At 35.9% G+C, this 20,664-nt stretch overlaps 1 protein-coding gene across 2 annotated transcripts in view; it reads left to right on the top strand.

The window, feature by feature from the left end:
* Positions 1–20,664, top strand: part of LAMA2 (laminin subunit alpha 2) — a 622,013-nt gene that overhangs the window by 501,107 nt on the left and 100,242 nt on the right. For both annotated transcript variants that reach the window (XM_078054754.1, XM_078054753.1), the window contains exon 40: positions 1,250–1,388. In XM_078054754.1, the coding sequence (XP_077910880.1) occupies positions 1,250–1,388 (139 nt within the window). The remainder of the gene's footprint in view (positions 1–1,249; positions 1,389–20,664) is intronic.

The following is a 20,664-nucleotide window of genomic DNA, read 5'->3' as shown; positions in this document are numbered from 1 at the left end:
TATCTTGACACTTGTCCAAAAGTTGTGACTAGCAGAAATGGTAGAGAATCTCTTTCAAATCTTGATTTCTCTAATTAGGAACATACGAGCTACATGGCCTTTCTGTGGAAGAGCCTAATTAGGAGGGTCTGGGCAAAGCTCCACTGAAGCAGCATCAAAAGTCTGAGTTCAAAGTGGATTCAAATACGGCTTGGTGGGGAGTGAACATAGCCCTAGGCTATACTGAGAAAAATATTTTCTGTTCTTTATTAGAGAGCACAGCGGTTGCTTTATTAGCATTTTAAATAATAATGGATAAACACACATCCTGCTTCAAATTCTAGTTTTATATTTTTAATGAAATCAAAACTATTTATTGGCTTTTGACAATGCCAAATACATAGGCATTAAGTCTGTTTCTTCTCTTTCAAACTCCAGGGAGACCCTACATATTCCCCTGTGAAATAACAGTTTACTATAGCTGGGACTCTTACATGGGTCAGAGGAGCAAGGTCAAGTGGCAAAGTGTGTTTGACCTATAAATAGCCTTCTAGGTCTAACTGGTATGCTTCCCCTACAATTTTGGGATTGTCATAATAAGTATCGGTCCTATAAGCCCCAAGAACAATTGCCTCAAATCTGTTATTTAATATATAACATGTGTAAGGTTCTATTCCAGGACTTGATATCATTGATACAAAGGAGACTATTAATGTTTGAAGACCCTGGCCACAATTCATGCACAATTCATTTTATAGTAAACTTTTGCCCATTTAGCAGGTAAGCTAGAAGTCCACAGATGCAGGCTCCAGGTCCTTAATTAGGGATGTGTTGGTCATGTAACCTGAGACAAGCTATTTAACCTTCTGAGATTCATTTGTTCTCATCTGGGCAGTACACCTCCCCTAAAGAGATTTTGTGAAATTCATTCCAGTAATATGGTACAAGTGCTCTGAAACATATAGCAAGCTTTACAAATGCCCTAAAGGATCATCTCCCTGCTCACAGTTGCATGGTGCATGTGGTTGCAGAAATTTTTGAAGGATACTACGGGTGTTTAAAAATGTGTTGGTAGTATTTCACAGCTGAATTATTTAGGAATAGGAGTTTAAATTGAAAGCTATAATACAATAAGTAGATACCTCATTATGACTTGGAATCATAATGATCTTGGCTGTGATCATTTGGAAGCCATATTTGTTATAAGTAGAATGTTCTTCATTTGAGTACCAACTGCTCTGATGTTCTTTTTTGGGGGTAATCCCAACAGAATCCTTGATGAGGCCAAAAACATCTCCTTCAATGCCACTGCAGCCTTCAATGCTTACAGCCATATTAAGGACTCTATTGATGAAGCTGAGAAAATTGCCCAAGAAGCTAAAGGTCTTGCACATGAAGCTACAAAACTGGTAAGAACTGAATAGTGTTATGTACTAAGAATGCAGGTCAATCTTTTGGAAAAAGTACCTAAATGGAATTTCTCGAATTTAAATGAGCTCAGAAAAATCCCAGTAAACTAGAATATTTATTTTGAATTATTTTCAAAGGCTCCTTTTAAATTGTATCCAAAATAAACTTTCAGTGTGCTGTAATAATAGAACTCTTTTCTCAGTCTCTCACTACTTCCCACTACTGATGAGGGTCTTGAAATTATTGCAGATGCCAAGCAGTTTTTTGCCACCAACTCACAGAAGAAAGACAGTCAAACATAAGACTCTGGACAGGGAAATTTATTGCTATTGCTCCAAATATCATCAATAAGAAAGTGCCCTGAAAATTAACACCACTGCTTATACTCACCCACAAATTGGTTATATGTGAAGCTTGACTAGAAAGTATACATTTTACAAAACACATGAGATCATATGCTTCTAAACTATTTATACTATTGAATCCTGTATCAATTTTATCAATTGAAACCTGTACCTACAAAGGAACCTTGGGCTGTTGTCATTGTTCAAAATACATTTGGAAATATTGCAGAATTTGGGGTCTCCAAGTATAGCACATTATCTGAGTATCTTCAGTACTGACAAATCTTCATTCTTTACATGTAGAGCAACATTTTGAAAATAAGTCATGTGATACACCTTCATAATACTATTTTAAGCTAAAAAATATTTCATAGGAAGCACATGCTGAGTTAAAATGTTCTGAACTAAATGTTCTGAACTCCTTTGGTCTTCGCATCAGAATTTCAGAAAAAAAACTAGATTGGACCTTTGATTGTGAATGATACACATAAATAATTAGTGTTAAAGAAACAGATCAATATTTGCTTTGCTTTGGTATTGGACACAAAAGGTTTTTTGGACCTCAGGGATAATAAAGATATTTACCACACTCTTACAAGGCTTATCTCGCGGTCGTAATGAAAACATCATATTCCATCAGCAGTTACTACTGTTTTGGTTCCTCTGGAATAACCTCTATTACCATATGCTCTCTTTATTTCTTATTCAAAATTGTGATACAGTCATTGCAGAAACTTCCCTATGCCCAGTTATCTTTTCAAAAGGAACTTATTTTTCAAATCTAAACTATCTATCTTCTCATAATCTATTTTAAAGACCCAAATTTCCAAGTTCACCATTTTCATCTGACCTGTGCTTTATTGTAGGACCATTTTAGCGTCTAGCACTGTGCCTGGCAAATAGTAGGCACTCATGAAGGAATGAATGAATGAATGTCATTCTAACTAATATCTTTCAAGTCTATCTATAATCATTTGTACCAGTCAAAATCTCACTATTGCCCTTGCTTCATCTTCATAAACTTCTAACATTTTTATATTAAAGAGCTGTTTAATTTCACCCAAATTTAATACTATCACTTTATATGTAGAAGACTGTAATTTTTATGCGGGCACAAAATGTTCTCTTTCCTTAACACTGATGCTTTTACATGACAATCTAGCCAGCCTCAAACATAGAGCTGAGATGAACTATAATGCATTGCAACATGTCCTCTTGTTATCATCATTCCTTCTCTTTTTCCATATCCCACATAAAAAAAATAATTAAATGTCTGAAAAAGTACAAAATAAATGCTAAAGAAATCCCTTATTGATTAAATGGCTATCCGCAAACTCACAGAAGACTGATTTGTCCCAGAAAACTTATTGGACTGAACAGAAAGTTTGTTTCTTGAACAAAAGAAATAAATTTTTAATTTTAATGTCATGATAATATAGTTCTGTTTTGCTAGAAAATGAATATATTCGCCAGTCATTAGGTTGAGCAATTACATAGCCAGGGCTAGCATTCTGTATATGTAAGATCTGGTATTATTGCTGGATAAACACAAAAGAGTGAGACTAAGTTTATTATTTATGTATGAAAGAATTCAAGGATAAAAATACGGAAGAATCCTTTACTCATTTGAGTTTCTCCCTAAAAAGAAGGAAAAATGTTTTCAGTGAATCAGAAAGCACAAAGAAACAAAACAGGAATTTGCATGAGGAGAGAAAAGACCTGTTAGACAAGCAATAAAACAACCAATTACTACTGTGAAGAAAATGGATGTGAATTAATGTGAGAAGAAAAAAACAAAGCATTGAAAATAACATACGGACAGAAACAAATGAATAGTAGAAATAACCTCAAAGCATAATTGACAGCATTTTTAAAGCAACTTCACTTTTAAAAAAATCTGCTTAAGTCTACCTATTTATAAACACACACATAATCAAGAAGGTCATTGAAAAGAAAATATGAGTGAGAGAAAGTTGATCATTTAACTAAATAATAAGCAGGTGGAGGTTTTGTACAATTAAAGACTGTAGTGGAGCATTCCTATGTAAAGAGTAACAGCTACGTGTCTTGCATGCATCATTTATTTAAATATTGAAATAAAGTATTTTGGAAGTGTAGATATTATGAAGAAACAAACACTATTTTTCTGTTAGTGTCAGGTGGGATAAATACTATAAAGCATTTGTTTTCCAACACACAATCTCCAAGATAACATCTCATTCATACCTCTCATTGGTGGGTGCAAGGAAAGGAGAGGGAAAATGTGTCACTTTAGAAAAGAGAATAGGAAGATCCAGTTATTTTGTTCTAATCTTAATTGCTTTGGGTCTATAAAAAGTCCTCTGATGCTAAAACAACTGAAAATTAAAACTTTAAAAAAAATTTTCAGTTGGGGGTGTTAAAACTTATGTTATCAGCCAGATCAGGTTTTAAAAGTAGGTGGACAAATAGATTTCATATGCTGCTGGATGCTTGGAATCACCACCAGAGGCAACAGACTTCAGTGGCCCTGGGATATGAGGCCTCTGAGCTTTCCACTCGAATGGTCTTAGATGCTGTGCACTTGAATCTGGTGCCTTCCAATAACAAACAGCAACAACAATGAAAAGAAGGGTTATGTAGAGTGAATTCCATAGTTCTGGATCACTAAGATCATAAAGAATCATCACATAGTAATAATCACACAGTCTCACCCATTCTGCAATGTCATCTCCCTTCCTTTCCTTCCTCCCTCCCTTTCTCTAAGTCAGTGGAATGTGCTATGTCCTATATACTAACATGTAGGAAATTTAGGCAGTCATCACCTTCCCTTGGTATCTTGCATTTATAAAAAAAAAAAAAATGAATCACTCTTTCATTCCCCTGGCAATGGGAGGTTTCCTCTCTTCAGTACCCTCTTGTTTACCCTGGAGTCATTGTCTCAAACTCACTCTCTTTCTCTCCCCCTCTCCTTCTCCCTGTCTCCCCCCTTCTCTTTCCCCTCTTCTCTCTCTCCCTCTACCCCCTCTCCCCTCTCTCTTTCTCTCTCTCTTTCTCTCTCTCTCCCTCTCTCTCTCTCACACACACACACACACCAGCAATGTTCATTAATACCCTCTAGCCCAGGCTCCCCCTTCTCAATTAGAGTCAGTGTTCAGTCTGATCTTCAGTAGAATGAGCATTAGAAATAGAAGAATTTATACTAGGCTTCAACTCCAGTACATTGTGTTCTTTCTCTTTAGTCTCCAAATTCAAGTTCTGTTACTTACTACAATTACCCATCATTTGAGGGAGCCATAATTCTAAAAATTATGGTCTAAAACATGGTCTTTTCCAGATATTTCTAGAAAAAAATATAAAATACAGAATAAAATGAAAGCAATTTGTGACATCTTTTTTTTTTTTTTTCCATAGAAACAAGAAGAGTGAGGTAGTAAAGAACAGGGCTGTATCAGCAAGGTGTAGGCTTTAGATAAACTACAGAGATGAGGGGGTAGTCTAAAAAATATATTTTTTATAGGAGGAAATATACCTAAAAATTAAGTAAGTTTAAAGCCTTGATTCTAATAAATACATGAACTGCTGTTGTAAGTGATTTTCTAGTGTTTATTCCTTTAACATGAGGAGAGTGGGAATCCATAGAAACCTCAAAAGGAGTTTTCTCTTGCTTTAGAGTCAAGAGTCTAAGGAATAAACTGGATTTTTGTAAATTTACTCTTACGTGGCAGATCAGTGGGGAAAAAAACCCTGATAGGAAGCAAGGACGCTAGAAAGGAAAGCCAGAGATTTCTGACAACACGCAGCCTGAGTTAATTCAGATCCATCCTGATGTTAGAAATTCATAGACATGCTAAATAAATCATAACTCCCCAAATTTAATGCATACTTCATTTTAGAAAGAAGAAACAAAAGGAAATCTAAAAGTACAGAGGGAGGTTAAAACAGAAAGGCACACTCTAAAGCTGGCACCTTCGTGGCTCAATGAATTTGGAACCTAAATATGCATCATAATATCTAGGGGCTGGGATTTTAAAGACCAGGCAGGGAGAGGAGACATCACAGATATCACCTTAGACCTATAACAGAAGTCTCTAGTTGAAGGTATGCAAAAACATGAGACTCTGGAACAGTTGTCTTCATTAATGAGCACTCATGCCTTCCAGCCCTGGAACATTCCCGGAAGTCTTGTTTCTTTTCATGCCCCCAGTTGTGAAAAATGTGTCTCATAAGATGCTAAAATCACAAGCCTATGGATTGAAGTCCAAATTTATACCATTCATATGGTACAAGACTTTTCAAGCTGTGAAATTAACGGCAGAGGTACTAGTCTTGGCTACTGAAACCTCTAGAGCATCTAGGAAGATACAGAAAACTACTCTGTTTAGATACACTATAAATAATCAAGTAGGAGTGAGGATAGGCAGGCAAAGTACTTAACATGATCCTGAGATTACTGAAAAATCTGAAAGAGAATATAAAATTGTTTAAATTATTAAAATGTTAAAAGAATGAATAGAAAAGAGTGATGGAAGACTAAATTTCCATTTACTATGGAAATTTGTAAAAGGACCAAATAAAATTTCTAAAAATGAAAAATATAGTAATTAAAATTAAAAATTGAATGGGAGGGCCAAACAGCATATTAGTAACAGATGAAAAGAGAATGAGTTAGAAAGAAAGAGTTGAAAACATTGTGCAGAATGCAACAAATACGGTAAAACATAAAAGGAGTTTAGGAGACAAGGAATGCAGATTGTAAAAATATAAGTCTATGAGGAGTTCCAAAGTCAAAAGAGTGAAAATGGGGAACAGTAATGGTCAAAGAGATACTGAAAATTTTCAAATATTGGTGAAAAATATGATTCCCCAAATTAAGGAAAACCATCACGATAAATAAAAATAAGTCCACACCTGGAAAGATCACTGTTAAACTTACAGAAACCAAAAAGAAAAAGAAAACAAAATCTTAAAATAATCTAGAGAGAAAATGCAGACTATCTACAAAGGAATAAGATTTGCTGGTTAGCATACTTCCCATTGAAGTCACAATAGAAGTCAGACAATGCACTAATATCCTCATGGTATGTTATATAATTATATGATACAATATGCCGCTCAACTCAGAATTCTATATCCTGTTATACCTCATTCAGAGGGGAGGACAAAATAATGCCATCTTCAGAGAAAAACTGAGAGTTTACCGATTACAGACTCTCACTGAGCTACTATAAAATACAATTCAAAAGGAAAGTCAACAAAATCAAGGAAATTGGGGATTAAAGAGACAAAGTGAACAGAAAAATAGTAAATGTATACAATTTAAGTAAGCATAGTGAAAATAATAATGAAGATAATTACTAAATGTATGTAATTGCTTTAAAAAGTTGAGCCAAAAGAACAAGAGAACAACAGCATGAAAATGGACAGATGGTCAGAGTTAGAAGTTTGTAAAGTCCTTAAAATTTTGGGAGGAGAGTGAAAAAAGACTGATTAGATTTAAACTTTGTTAAATATATGTTTTAAACATTGAGGATAATTATCGAAGAATAAAAATAGGGATATTAATCAGAGTTCTCTAGAGAAGCAACCAACAGGATGGATGGATGGATGGATGGATGAATGCAGAGATTTTTTTGAAATTTGTTTTAAGGAATTGACTCACACCACTGTGGGGGCTGTCAAGCCTGAGTTCTGTAGGACAAGCCAGCAGGATGGAGAACCAGGGAAGAGTTGATGTATCAAGTTCAGAGACAGTCTGGAGGCAGAATTCTTTCTTTTTGGGAGGATTTCAGTCTTTTCTTCTAAGACCATCAACTGATTAGATGAGGTTCACCTACATTATGGAGAGTAGTCTGCCTTACTTGAACTCTACTGATTTAAATGGTAATTACATCTGAGATACTTTCAGAGCAAGGTATAGACTTGCTTGACCAAAACCTGGAGACATAGCCTAACCAAACTGACACATAAATTTAACCATAACAAACAGTTATACTTTCCCAATAAGCGAAGAGAAAAAAATGTGGACAGTGGAATTTTCAATCAATTCCATAAAAGGCCAAAAATAGAAAAACAGAAGCAAAAAAAATGGTAAATATAAAACACGAAATACGATAGAATTAAATCAAAATACAGCAGTCAGAGTAATTATGATTAGCTGCCTCAAGAAATAAGCCCTGAAAAATCAGTTGCTTACCACAATCCAAATTTTTGTCTCATATCGTACCCAATGTGTGTCAAGCAACCCTACTCCATCTCGTAGCTACACCATACCATGGAGCCTCTGAGGTTGTCCTGGCAGGGAAAGAGAAAGACAAAAGAGATATGCATGCTCTTCCCTGCCTTGGCCTGGACCATATCTGGTCTGTTGATCAGGAATGGTCACATACTTCAATCTAACTATAAAAGAGGCTGGGAAATATAAGCACATCAAATTTTTGATGAACATTAACTGTCCTAGTATCAAGTTGTCTTCATAATAAATGCAAACAGATTAAAATTACTAGATGACAATAGTATTTATATTGGTTTAAAAATGTTGAAAAAATACAGCCATCAATATATGGTATACACAAAATACCACTAACTGTAAGGGTACAGAGGACTGAAAAAGAAGAGGCGCAAAGAGATACACCAGGGTAACACTAACCAGAAGAAAGCTGGTGTACTAATATTAATAATCAAAATAGACTTTATATTTTTTAAAAAAGAGTTAGATAAAGAAAATATCACAATATAATAAAAGGATCAAGTTAGCAGGAAGATTAAAAAATTTTGAATCCACAAAGTCATAACTGCAAAGCCTAAGAATGAATAAAGGCAAATGTGAGAATGAGGAAATCAACATAACTATAATAATAAAGGGAGATTTTGTCATTTCTCTCTTAAAAATTGATAGGTCAAGCAAAGAGATGTAAGGATACAGATTTGAAAAGTATAATAAATGAGCTTGATTTAATGGTCTTATAGAACTCTATGTTAATTAGATAATTCTGTATGTCCCATTAGATAAAGCACTCACGAAACTTAAAAAAAGAGAGAGCCATGAACTAGATCACAAAGCAAGTATAAGTAAATCCCAACACTCCAATAGCACCTCAGTTGTATTCTCTGAGCGCAGTGCAATAAAATTAAAAAATTACTCATCAATATTGTTCCCCAGAAATGTTTTAAATAAAAATCACATTTCAAAGTAATTCATGGGTCAAAGTAAAATATAGTTTGAAGTTACGAGTACAAAGTATTTCATAACAAAATGGAAATAAAACTACACATCACATCCAGTGGCACTAAAAAGGCAAGTGAAGTTTAAAATGCAGTTATTAGGAAAAGGTGAGAACTGAACCCAATTATCTAAAGCTTCTGATCAAGAAGTTCAAAATAATATATAAAGAAAGGAATAAAAATAAAAGCAGAAATTAACGACCTAGGGAAATATTAGGAAGCTGATTCTTACAATAAACAGGCAAAACAAGACTAAGTAACTAGAGCTGACACATATGGACGGGATTAGGAATGGAGAGGGGGACATAACGATAGAGATAATATAGATTTAATAAATATGGATATACTCAAGTACATGAGCAACTTTTTTCAAAGAGATTTGAGTGCTTGATGAAGGGGACGATAAATCTAAATGTACTCAAAAAGAAAGAGTAAACCTGAGTAGAAGTCTCATCATTAAATGAGTTGAGTCAGTTGTTAATGATCTACCCATAACAGAATAATAATGTCTACCAAAATTTCAAGGACTCAATATCCAAAACATTTCAAAGAATAGAAAAACAAATATTCCCTGGCTTATTTTATGAGTCTGATATAATCTTGATGGCAGAACGCTGTACGAACAAGACAGGATCAAAAAGAAAAACTATGGGTCAATCATAAATAGAGATGTAAAACTTTAAATAAAATATTATCAAACCAAATCCAAATCTATATTTTTAAAGATGTAGACAAATACAGTAAAAAGTTAATATTAGTCAAATATGGATGATGGGGATACAGGTATCTATATTAATTTCTGTTCTTATCAGTATACTTAAATTATTTCCTATTTAAGTGTTTTAACTAAAATGAAAGTAAGAGGAAATTGAAAATCAGTTCTCCAGGAAGATCTGCCCTGAAAAATACGAAGAAAGTGGTTTTTAAAGGCTCCTGGAAATGAAAGAGCAACCCTCATCCTTCACACCAACAAGAGACCCTACATTTCTTTCTTTCTTTTAAAATTCATGATGCATGCATATTTTATTTCCTTTTAAATTGAAAGGAGAAGCAGGAAATTTCAAGCAACAATCCCCTGACCTAACTTTTCTCACCTCTAAACTCACACCCCCAGGGATAATCATTGCTAAGTCTTCCAACTATTTCTTCTCCTTTGGTCTCTCTTGATAATATCATTATCATGCTATCATGCGATTCGTTACTTTAGGGAATTATCTATTTAATTACTGCGGTGATAGGTGACATGAAGTTCACATAGATCCTATCACATCACATCTCCCTCTCACCCATTTCCCAGTGTAGGTACGTTATGGTGTTTAGATCCTATACTGTTTTCTTTTTAAACCTAAGTGGAGGGGCTCAGAGCTTTATTTCCTGTTCCTGTCAATGATGGACTCCCCACTCTGTAAATGCAGACCTTTGTGCCTTCATCCTGCCTTTAGTTCCCTTTCTCCTCCCAACTTCTACCCCCCCCTTTTTTTTAAAAGATTTTATTTATTTATTTGACAGAGAGAGACACAGCGAGAGAGGGAACACAAGCAGGGGGAGTGGGAGAGGGAGAAGCAGACTCCCCGCCGAGCAGGGAGTCGATGTGGGGCTCGATCCCAGGACTCTGGGATCATGACCTGAGCCGAAGGCAGACGCTTAACGACTGAGCCACCCAGGCGCCCCCCAACTTCTACCCTTCTAACTTCCATATTGTCATATCAATAGAATTTAAATTTTTGTCTATAACCAGAATCTTAATTGGAAGCACTTCCTTAAAAGACCGCCTCTGATTTTTTTCAGTGCGGGAAGCCTGGGGGGCACTTGGTGTCTGGCTGCATTGCCCTGTGCCCCCAGTGAAGGGGTAAAGGGCACTCTGTTCCATAAAAGGATTTGCAGGGCATTATCCGTTTTTATCCTCATGACTGACTCTCATCCTCTACCTCACCCGTTGTTTCTGAGCCTGGCCACCTTCAAAGTCTGTGAGCCTCCTTCCTGGCTTACCCCCTCCTGAGCAAGGTGAGGGTCCAGTGACTGCAGAGGACTGAGGGGGGGAGTAAGTATCTAAGGACCTGTGTTGATGTGGTGAGGGAGACGTGTCTATCCTTCTAAAGTGAAGATTCCTCTGCTGAAGTCATACACTTTCTCTTACCTCCTTTTCTTTACACCCCCATACTTTTAATTCCCACCATCTCCCCTGCACACTTACTCCATTTTATTTAGTCTCTTGGTACTGTTTTGTGAAAACAGTGTCTTTTGCTCAAAATTCAGATTTTTAAAAAAATGTTTTTTCTTTTTCAGAATTTTATTTAAATTCAAGTTAGTTCACCTATAGTGTAGTTTTAGTTTCAGAGGTAGAATTGAGTGAAAATTCAGGTTTGATTTGATTTGATTTTTTAAGATTTTATTTATTTATTTGAGAGAGAGAGAGAAAGAACACGAGCAGGAGGAAGGGGCAGAGGAAGAAGCAGACTCCCTGCCGAGCAAGGAACCTGATGTGGGACTCCATCTCAGGGTCCTGGGATCGTGACCTGAGCCGAAGGCAGTCACTTAACCAACTGAGCCATCCATGTGCCCCAGAAACTCAGATTTTAAATTAAGTAATCCATATTTCTGAGGAGTCTTTTGCTCTCTTCCTATATTTTATTTCCTCGTGGAGAGGGTATGTTTGAGGGTCTCCACTAACCCATGCAGTGGTTGGAGGAGTCAGAAAAAGGCATCCCCACTGGGTGAGATACACCAGGCCACAGTGTGGTGAGCAGTAAGCTGGCCAGTCCAGTGCCCCTGTGTAAACCTTTGGGCACAGTCCCAAGATCCCTGGGCTTTGGAAGCTGCTGAGTTTCTCTGCTTGCCCTCTGCTGTGCACAGTGAGCTCCCATGCTCTTTCACTGCTTGGTGACTGTGATGTTTTGTTTCCTTCCTACTTGCTTTTTTCCAGAAAACAATGTTCTCAGAATTAAAATGTAGGCTGATAATAGACCCTTTAGTGGACAGAAACGTGGATTTTGAGTATTTTGCTCTTTAACTATTTCTCACCCAGGATGCCATGATTTTCATATAGGTAACACTTGATACACAGTAGCCAATCACAAATGTAGATGGCCACCTCCCATCTCCAAACACTAATGTCAGAAATCTAGCATGGCCAGGATGCGTCAGATTTTCAGAATTGACAAGATATTTGTATTGTCACGAGATATACGAAAGTTGAAGAGAGAAGACGATTTCAAAGGAAAAATAAAATTACTTTCTTTCCCTATTTAGTTTGAGGTAATGTCTGAATATCTGTTTGAATGTAGATGTCATGTGGGATTTTTTTTGATGGATGGGAATTAGGTTCTAGTGGTGTGCTAGAATTTCTAAATCAAGTTGGGGAAAGAAAATAGCAGGATAGAATTTGAGAATTAGAAGATCTGCCTTCAAATTGAGAGCATTGTACGATCTATTCTGATCCCTCCCTTGACTTGATTCTTATGGTAAATATGGTCCTTTTAAAGTCCAGATCCTTTTATCTGATTTAATATTCAATCTCCAACACTCTTAAGATCATTTCTTACTCTTCATTGGCCTAGTTATGGTACTTATAAGAGGTGCTCATGAACTATTTATTGACAAGTACGAGGTATTACACATGTCCACATTTTAAATTTTCTCTTTAAGATTTTAAAAATTGTGATCATATACTTAATGTACTTAATTTGTAAATAGCATTACAAGATACAACATACAGGGTAATCAGAGATAATTAGAATTCTAACCTGTCCTCAAACCAGCAATGATCATAGATGTTTTCATTTGTCATGCTAATAAAAATAATACATTTCAACTTTTACCTAATTTATTCTTTGTTATACGTTTTCCTTTCTTTCCTATTATTCTGTCCTTTAATATTATTAATATTATTCCTAATAATTTCTTCTTATTTATTAGTTTTTGAGTCCTTATAGTAGCAAGATTCTTTGACATCATGGCTATTGGTGTATAAATCATAAGGGTAAACACTGTGAATCTTGCAATAGTATGATTAAACATTAAGGCATTTCTAATGAGTGTTTGTTTAGAAATATGGTCATATCTTCTCTTCAGTCTGTCTTATTTAGTATTTGCTTTGTGTAATTGGATGAACCAAAATACATAAAGAATACTTGCAAGGTCATTTTTGAGTTTTTATTTCCTACATAAAGGACTGTGCAAATATTAGCAGAGTACATACTGCATTCAAAAGGCTCAATAAAATACGGTGTTAGTCAAGTTGTACCCTTTAAATCACATATACCTTGTATTTTATTCTGTCAACCACTGCTTAGAAGTCATTCACACAGTCATTTTGACTTCTTATTAATACCTGCAATCATTGGGGGCTCCTGGGTGGCTCAGTAGGTTAAGCGTCTGCCTTTGGCTCAGATCATGATCCCGGGGTTCTGGGAGCTCAGGTCATGATCCCGGGGTTCTGGGATCAAGCCCCACGTTGGGCTCCCTGCTCAGCGGGGGGCCTGCTTCTCCCTCTCCCTCTGCCATTCCCCCTGCTTGTGCTCTCTGGCTCTATCTCTCTGTCAAATAAATAAGTAAAATCTTTTAAAAAATATACCTACAATCATTGGAATTTAAATTTTGTACCCATGCAGTATTAATGGGAAAATGGCATAACCTGTAATTGATATGACAATTGAATCTGCTGATAAGATTGGTGAGCATTTTTTCTCCATCAGCAGCTCAGCAACTTGTCTAACAACTGAGTGATTCACACAATAGCAAATATGGAAAAAGTCAGTGAGAATCGAAGTCACCTAGAAAAATATTGAATCTCTATGTAAAAGTAGTATTCATTAAGCCACTCTGATTTTAGTGATTTTCCCTGTATATGATATGCTCATTGGAGTCAATAATTTTAAAAACTAGATTGGAAACAAAAAAGCGAACTTCTGTTTTATGACCCAGCATTAGACATATTTAAAAATTCAGGGCATAAAATGTTAAAAACCAAAGGGATTGTTTGTATCATCAGTCCGAAACATGGCAACTCTTTGGGGTGATGCTATAATGCAACATAAGTGAGAACTAATTTCGTTCAAGGTAGTTGTGCTCTCAGACTTGGTTATTTAGGATTTCCACCTATACGTGCAATAATCAAGAGGTGAAATGGCCATGCTGGATTGGACTTTGAACATCAACTGGAAAAAAAAATATTAGGTCCTCTGAGAATGTTCTCCAACTCCATAGATGCTTCTCTATTGCCTTGACTCCAAATCCAGATTTCTTACAGTATCTGCTCATTCTGCCCCCATCAACTTGTTCAGTTCGTGCCTCATTGCAGGAAACTAGTGGCACCCATAGGTGCTGGGGCAGTGGCTGTCAGGCTGTAGTTGGTGAAAATCTGTTCTCACTTAGTCATATATTTTTAAATCCTCTCTTGATTGTCCTTCTCGGTGTTCTCATCAAGCTGAAAGTGCCCAGTCACAAATTCTAAACTTGCAGTTTTGAGGATTCCTATTTCATGCAAGTCTCCTCTGTATGCTCACTGGCTTTCAGTCTTCTGCAGAGATTCATCTAATCTCTCTCCCATCTTAGGGCATAATGTGCGAGGCCAGGACCTACAGCCTTTCAACAAATTTCTGACCACAGCCATCTCCCTGGGTTGTTTGTTCCTCACTCTTTATTTATTATTTCATTTTAATATCCTGTAGTATTTTTAAAATATAGGTCATATTAAAACACCTTTAAAATCAATGAATAGTGATTTCCTTATTTTAAAATTATGATCTCTTTTAATTGTTACAAAATCAGTTCTTACCTGTTATAGAAAAGTGGAAAATACAAGCAAAAGGAGAAAATATGCAATGTGCATAAGCCCACCAAACACAAATGATCACTTTTATAATGTTGTTTATCTGCACATACCTTTTCCTGTGCAAACAACTTTTTTGCAAATACAGAACTGTTTTGTAGCTTAATACATAAATGTATCTAATTAACATCAGATGCACTTTTTTTTTCAGTATTCTCAAAAATTATATCTTTTACAATGTACATAGGATTGGATTCCACCATTTCTTCTGAGAATTTATTTTACTAGAGTAAGAAATTTCTCCCTGATTTTTAACAGCACTCTAACATACCTGAATATAAATTTCTTCTGATAAACACCTCATACAAACACATTACAGCGAATCACCAGCCCTTACATGTATCCCTGCATATTATTGGAACCATTTTCTTTATTAAAAAAATTTTTAAACTTAAAATCATTTAAGTTATGTAATATCTTTGCAGAGTATCTCCTTTAGAGATACGCAAGACTTATCTTCTAAAATAAATTATTTCATAAAGAGGGAGCAATGGAATAAGTCATAAACGATGCTGATGAATCTTCAATTACTTCTCTAACAAATAAAAACAAAAGCAAAAAGAAATATTCTACATCTGTCCTTAGAGACAACTCTTTGAATGAATTCAGAAATTCTGTCTCTAATAAAGAAATTATTGAGGACCATTTAGAAAAGTAATAAAAGTATAACATAGAAGGTAATATAAACAATAGCTTTTAAAATTCTTTTTTTTAAGATTTTATTTACTTATTTGACAGAGAGAGCGAGCACAAGCGGGGAGAGCAACAGACAGAGGGAGAGGGAGAAGCAGGTTCCCTGCTGAGCAGGGATCCCAGTGCGAGGCTTGATATCACCCAGGACTCTGAGATCGTGACCTGAGCCGAAGGCAGACGCTTAACCAACTGAGCCACCCAGGCACCTCTAAAAAATAGCTTTTAAATTTGTTTCTTAAATAATAAATCACTGGGAAAGAGGTATACCACCCTGATAAGCTTAACTTCAGGTCTCATATTCACATCTTCTTCTCCTAATAGAGCTTCCTCTGACAACAAAACACTGCCAGGTTTCCATGCTCCATTACGGTAGTAAACATTTTCTTCATAAGGGATTGTTTTTTTGTTCTCTACTACAGTTCCAGTGGGGAAGGCAGACTGTCTCCATCTTTGGATAATCAGAACTTACTTTGGTGCTTGAGACAGCTAAAAACTTTTTTTGGGTAAATCAGTCAATTCCTTCATCAATGACATGGTACTTTAACAAGAGTTACTATGAATATTTAACAAATAGTAAGAAGGAGAATACTAACATGTATTAAAAGCCAATTAAATGCCAAGCCCTCTATAAAATCTTTTTTTTTTTTTTAAGATTTTATTTATTTATTCATGAGAGACAGAGAGAGAGAGAGAGAAGCAGAGGGAGAAGCAGGCTCCCAAGGAGCAGGGAGCCCGATGCGGGACTCGATCCCAGGACCCTGGGATCATGACCTGAGCCGAAGGCAGACGCTTAACCATCTGAGCCACCCAGGCGCCCTGCCCTCTATAAAATCTTTGTAGACTTTATCATTTCAATTTTTTCTGTATCTTTCCTTCTCTAAAAATGTCTTAGATTATCTCATATTTTTCATAAATAATCATTAATAAAAACATACAGCAGCCTACATATAATGTGTATGATATATTTTCATAAACATTTTTATATAATTTATATATACACATATACACACAAAAGAACTTATTATTTATAAAAATACAATCTCTAAAAAGCAAGAAACAACATATCTTGCAACTCTAAGAACCTCATTTATATTTCCCATATGCCATAGACACAGCTCAGAAACTCAGATGCAATGCTTATAAATATGTATGAAGTATAATTAGCTTGGAAAATGCTGCTTCATCACCTGTCCTGGTATTGTTGATGTGCTTCGGTGACTTACTAAGCATGTTGGAAAAGGAACTCTCCAAATTCCAATGAGTTGCAACAGTTCCGTTCATCCCTAACATGTTAGTAGTTTTCATTCTGTTATCATATGAAAGGCTGGTCTTTTAAACCTGGGTTGTGGATATACTGTTTACGACTGACAGATGTATGTCATCAGCCCTTTACGTTAGTATTTTGGAGTGCTTCTTGAAACATTGAAAACCTGTCTATCCCTCTACATCCCTTGAACACAAACCTCTCATTTCCACTGCCCTTGCCTGAGGTTACAACTCTTTTTTCTCTAGGCTATACTATGATAATAGCCGATTGGTGTCTCCTTTTTCTGCCACACATCTGCCCAGTTCATCTTCCTGGACTAAAACTCTGACCATACACTCTTACTCAGAAGCTTTCAATGGCTCCATGTTGCTTATTGCCCAGTGTTTTTAGCCTGACATTCAAGCTTTCCAGAAATTGACTCTAACCTACCTAACAGCCTTAGTTCTTCATACTGCCCTTCATAAACTCTACAGTCCTTTGCAACTGAAATACTTGTTCTGTTCTCCGCACATCAAAATTTCCTGCCTCCTTAGGGCACCTGTGTGGCTCAGTCAGTTGAGCATCCAACTCTTGATTTCAGCTCGGGTCATGATCTCAGGGTCCTGGGATTGAGTCCAACGTCAGGCTCCACACTCGGCGGGGAGTCTGCTTGAGGATTCTCTCCCTCTCTCTTTGCCCCTCCCCCCACTCGTGCTCTCTCGCTCTGTCTCTCAAATAAATAATAAATAAATCTTTAAAAAAAAAAATTCCTGCATCCTTGCCTTTCCTTCCCTTACCTGAGCAAGGAATGGTTGACTAAAAATCCAGGAATAAATCATCAGCTTCCTGAAAAGCAGGAAAGACAAGATGCTTGGGAGCAAAAGAGAGGTGACATTCATAAATGCAAGAAGATAGGAAATTAGCAGCAGGGAAGTCTATCAGCAGATGGACTTCAGTTAGGGCTCAGTCATGTTGTTGGATAAAGATGCCAATGTCCAATGAAAGATCAATAAGTTGATAATCAGACTAATCAGAAAAAAATCAATATCCAATATTCAATATCAGGAATAAAAGAGGTAAAATCAGTACAACTTCTGCAGACAATAAAGGATTTAAAAAAAGAAAATTATTAATGACCTTATCCCAGAAATTCAACAATTTGAATGAAATGGACAGATTCTTTGAAAATTACCAACTACCCAAACTCACAAATAACTAACTTGAATGTCCATTAAAGAATTGAATTTGTACTTAAAAACCTTTGTACACACACACACACACATATACACACACACACCCCACACAAATTCAGCCCCCAAATGATTTCACTGGTGAATTCCATGAAACATTAAAGGAAGAAGTAATAAATTCTTCAGAGAATTGAAGAGAAGAAAATATGTCCCACCCCATTCTATGAGGCCAGTATCATTCTAATACAAACCAAAGACATTATGAAAGAAAATTTTAAATCAACATCCCTCATAAACATAGATGTGAAAATTCTTGACAAAGTCATTACAGATCAAATCTAACCATTTATTAAGATAAGCTACAAACTAGGGGAATATATTTGCAAATTACTTCTCTGATAAAGGATTTGTATCCAAATTATGCACAAATATCTTTCAAAATTCAGTAACAAAAAACAACCCAATAAAAAATTGGGCAAAAGATTTAAACAGATGGAAAATAAGCATATGAAAAGGTGCTCAAGATTATTTGTCACAAGGAAAATGCAAATTAAAACCAAAATGATACACACACCTATTAGCATGTCTAAATTTAAAAAGACCGACTACATCAAGTACTAGCAAGGATGTAGGCAAACATAATTCTCATACACTACTGGTAGGAATTTAAAGTGGCACAAATAATTTAGAAAACAAGTTGGTAGTTTCTTAAAAAGTTAAACATACTACTATATCATCTAGCCACTCCACTTCTAGGTATTCACTCCAGGAGAAAATGAAGGCATATGTTTATCTAAAGATTTATACACAAATGCACCTACAACTCAATTTACAATGGTCAATGCTGGAGATGACCCAAATGTCCATCAAGAGGTGAATGAATAGATTGGGGCATATCCATTTAATTTAAAAAGGATCACATATAGTTACAAGCACAATGTGGACAAAGGTTGAAATAATTATGCTGAGTGAAAAAAGCCAGACAAAAAAGAGAACAAACTAGATGAGCCCATTTATATAAGATTTTGTAAAATGCAAATTAATAGTGATGGAAAGAGGAGCAGTGTTTGTGTAGAGATGCAAGGAAGGGTGGAAGGGAGAAATTAAAAAGAAATGAATAGTTCTCTACCTTAATTGTCGTGATGGTTTCATGGGTGTCTATATGTCAAAACTTACCAAATTGTAAATTTTAAACATGGGAAGTTTACTTATGTCTCAGTAAAACTGTTGAAAAGTGTAAAAAGGCAGACAAAAAGTGAATACTGGTCACCATTGTCCATAGTCCCTCAATTTCCCCAGCTCAAACTTTAGCCTCTTTCCATGTTGTCTGACCATTCTCCCTCTTTTCCTCTCACTTCATTTCATTATTTCTTCCTTGCAGCAAATCAACTTTCTCTCCCTCCTTTATCCACAGACTCACTTTGCATATCCAAGATAAGCTTTAAAATTGTGGTTGTTAAATGCTTGCCAGATTATATTTTTCTAGAAAGACATTCACATTTCAAGGCTGTGGGAGAAGCTGTTTCCCTTCCTTCCTTCCTCCCTCCCTCCCTCCCCCCTTCCTTCCTTCCTTCCTTCCTCCCTTCCTCCCTTCCTCCCTTTCCCATCTTTGCCTAATTTCATCTAGTACTCTGAGTGACCCATATCATCAGGGTGACTCAAGATCGTCAATACCAACATTAGTTATTTTACTACAATGATATTAGCATCTACTGAAACCTTCTTTATCCCTATCCAAATTGATTTGGACTCCTGAGCTTTAAATTTCTTTCTCTACTTGATTGCTTCTCCTTCCTCATTGTCAGACAGATTGTCAGCTATCACTTCTGCTGCTTTCACGTGCCTATTTAGAGAATCTTCATCCTTCTTTCTTTGTAATTTCCTTCCTCTCATCTGTTTTGATACAGAAAACTTATAACCAAGGGAGTAAGAATGGCATGTAAATCTGGAACAGATGTAGAACCTGAGTAGCTAACTAAGGCTTATTTTTTTTTTTAAGTGAGGTCCACTGGATTTGTGCCACTTACACCGATGCTCTTTTCCTTTTTTTTTTTTTTTTTTGAGATAAATGACACTATGTGATGTTACTGTATCTAATTTCCAAGGGAAACTGTAGGACTAAAAATTTCTGTATTCTCAGTTGAAGAAACTGTCCATTTTCCATAGAATAATTTTCTGGATTTGTCAGCTCTTTTTGCAAGTGCTAGCTACATATGCACAATGTCCCTTTTTATTTATGTAGATGTATCCAATATGTCCTTTTGTAGATATCTTAGTATTACACCATCAATCTGTTCTGTGAACAGTAGAGCTGTTAGTATAAGACCTGAAAATAAATTTTACCACAATAGTCACAAATTCCATGATCTTTCCTAGTTAATGCTCAAATAATGTGACTGGTTTAAAAAAAAAAAAAAAAGTGCCAGAGGCATTGCTGGTACCATTTGGAGCGTCATGTCTGGGGTAACCTGAATTCAGCTTTATAACTTCAACAGTCAGTTTAGCATTCTCTGGCTCTTCTTGCACCTGAAATACTTCTCCAATTTAAACTTTACACTAAGATCCTGTTTAATTTATCTCTTGGTATAAATGTATTGCGTGACGATTGCTGAGGAGCAAACACTATTAAAATGGATCCCTAGACATTAAGTTAAATGATCCCATTCCCATATCATTCTTCTATCTTTGTGTCATCTTTTTTAATCCAAGCCTCAACAAATACATCTTTGCTAGGAGATGACTGTAGCTCAGAGATTGTTATTTAGAAGA

The sequence above is a fragment of the Halichoerus grypus genome, chromosome 9 (genome assembly GCF_964656455.1).
Source record: "Halichoerus grypus chromosome 9, mHalGry1.hap1.1, whole genome shotgun sequence".
In the NCBI taxonomy this organism is placed as follows: domain Eukaryota; kingdom Metazoa; phylum Chordata; class Mammalia; order Carnivora; family Phocidae; genus Halichoerus; species Halichoerus grypus.
The sequence above is the reverse complement of the archived record's forward strand: the minus strand, read 5'-3'. Positions and strand labels throughout refer to the sequence as shown.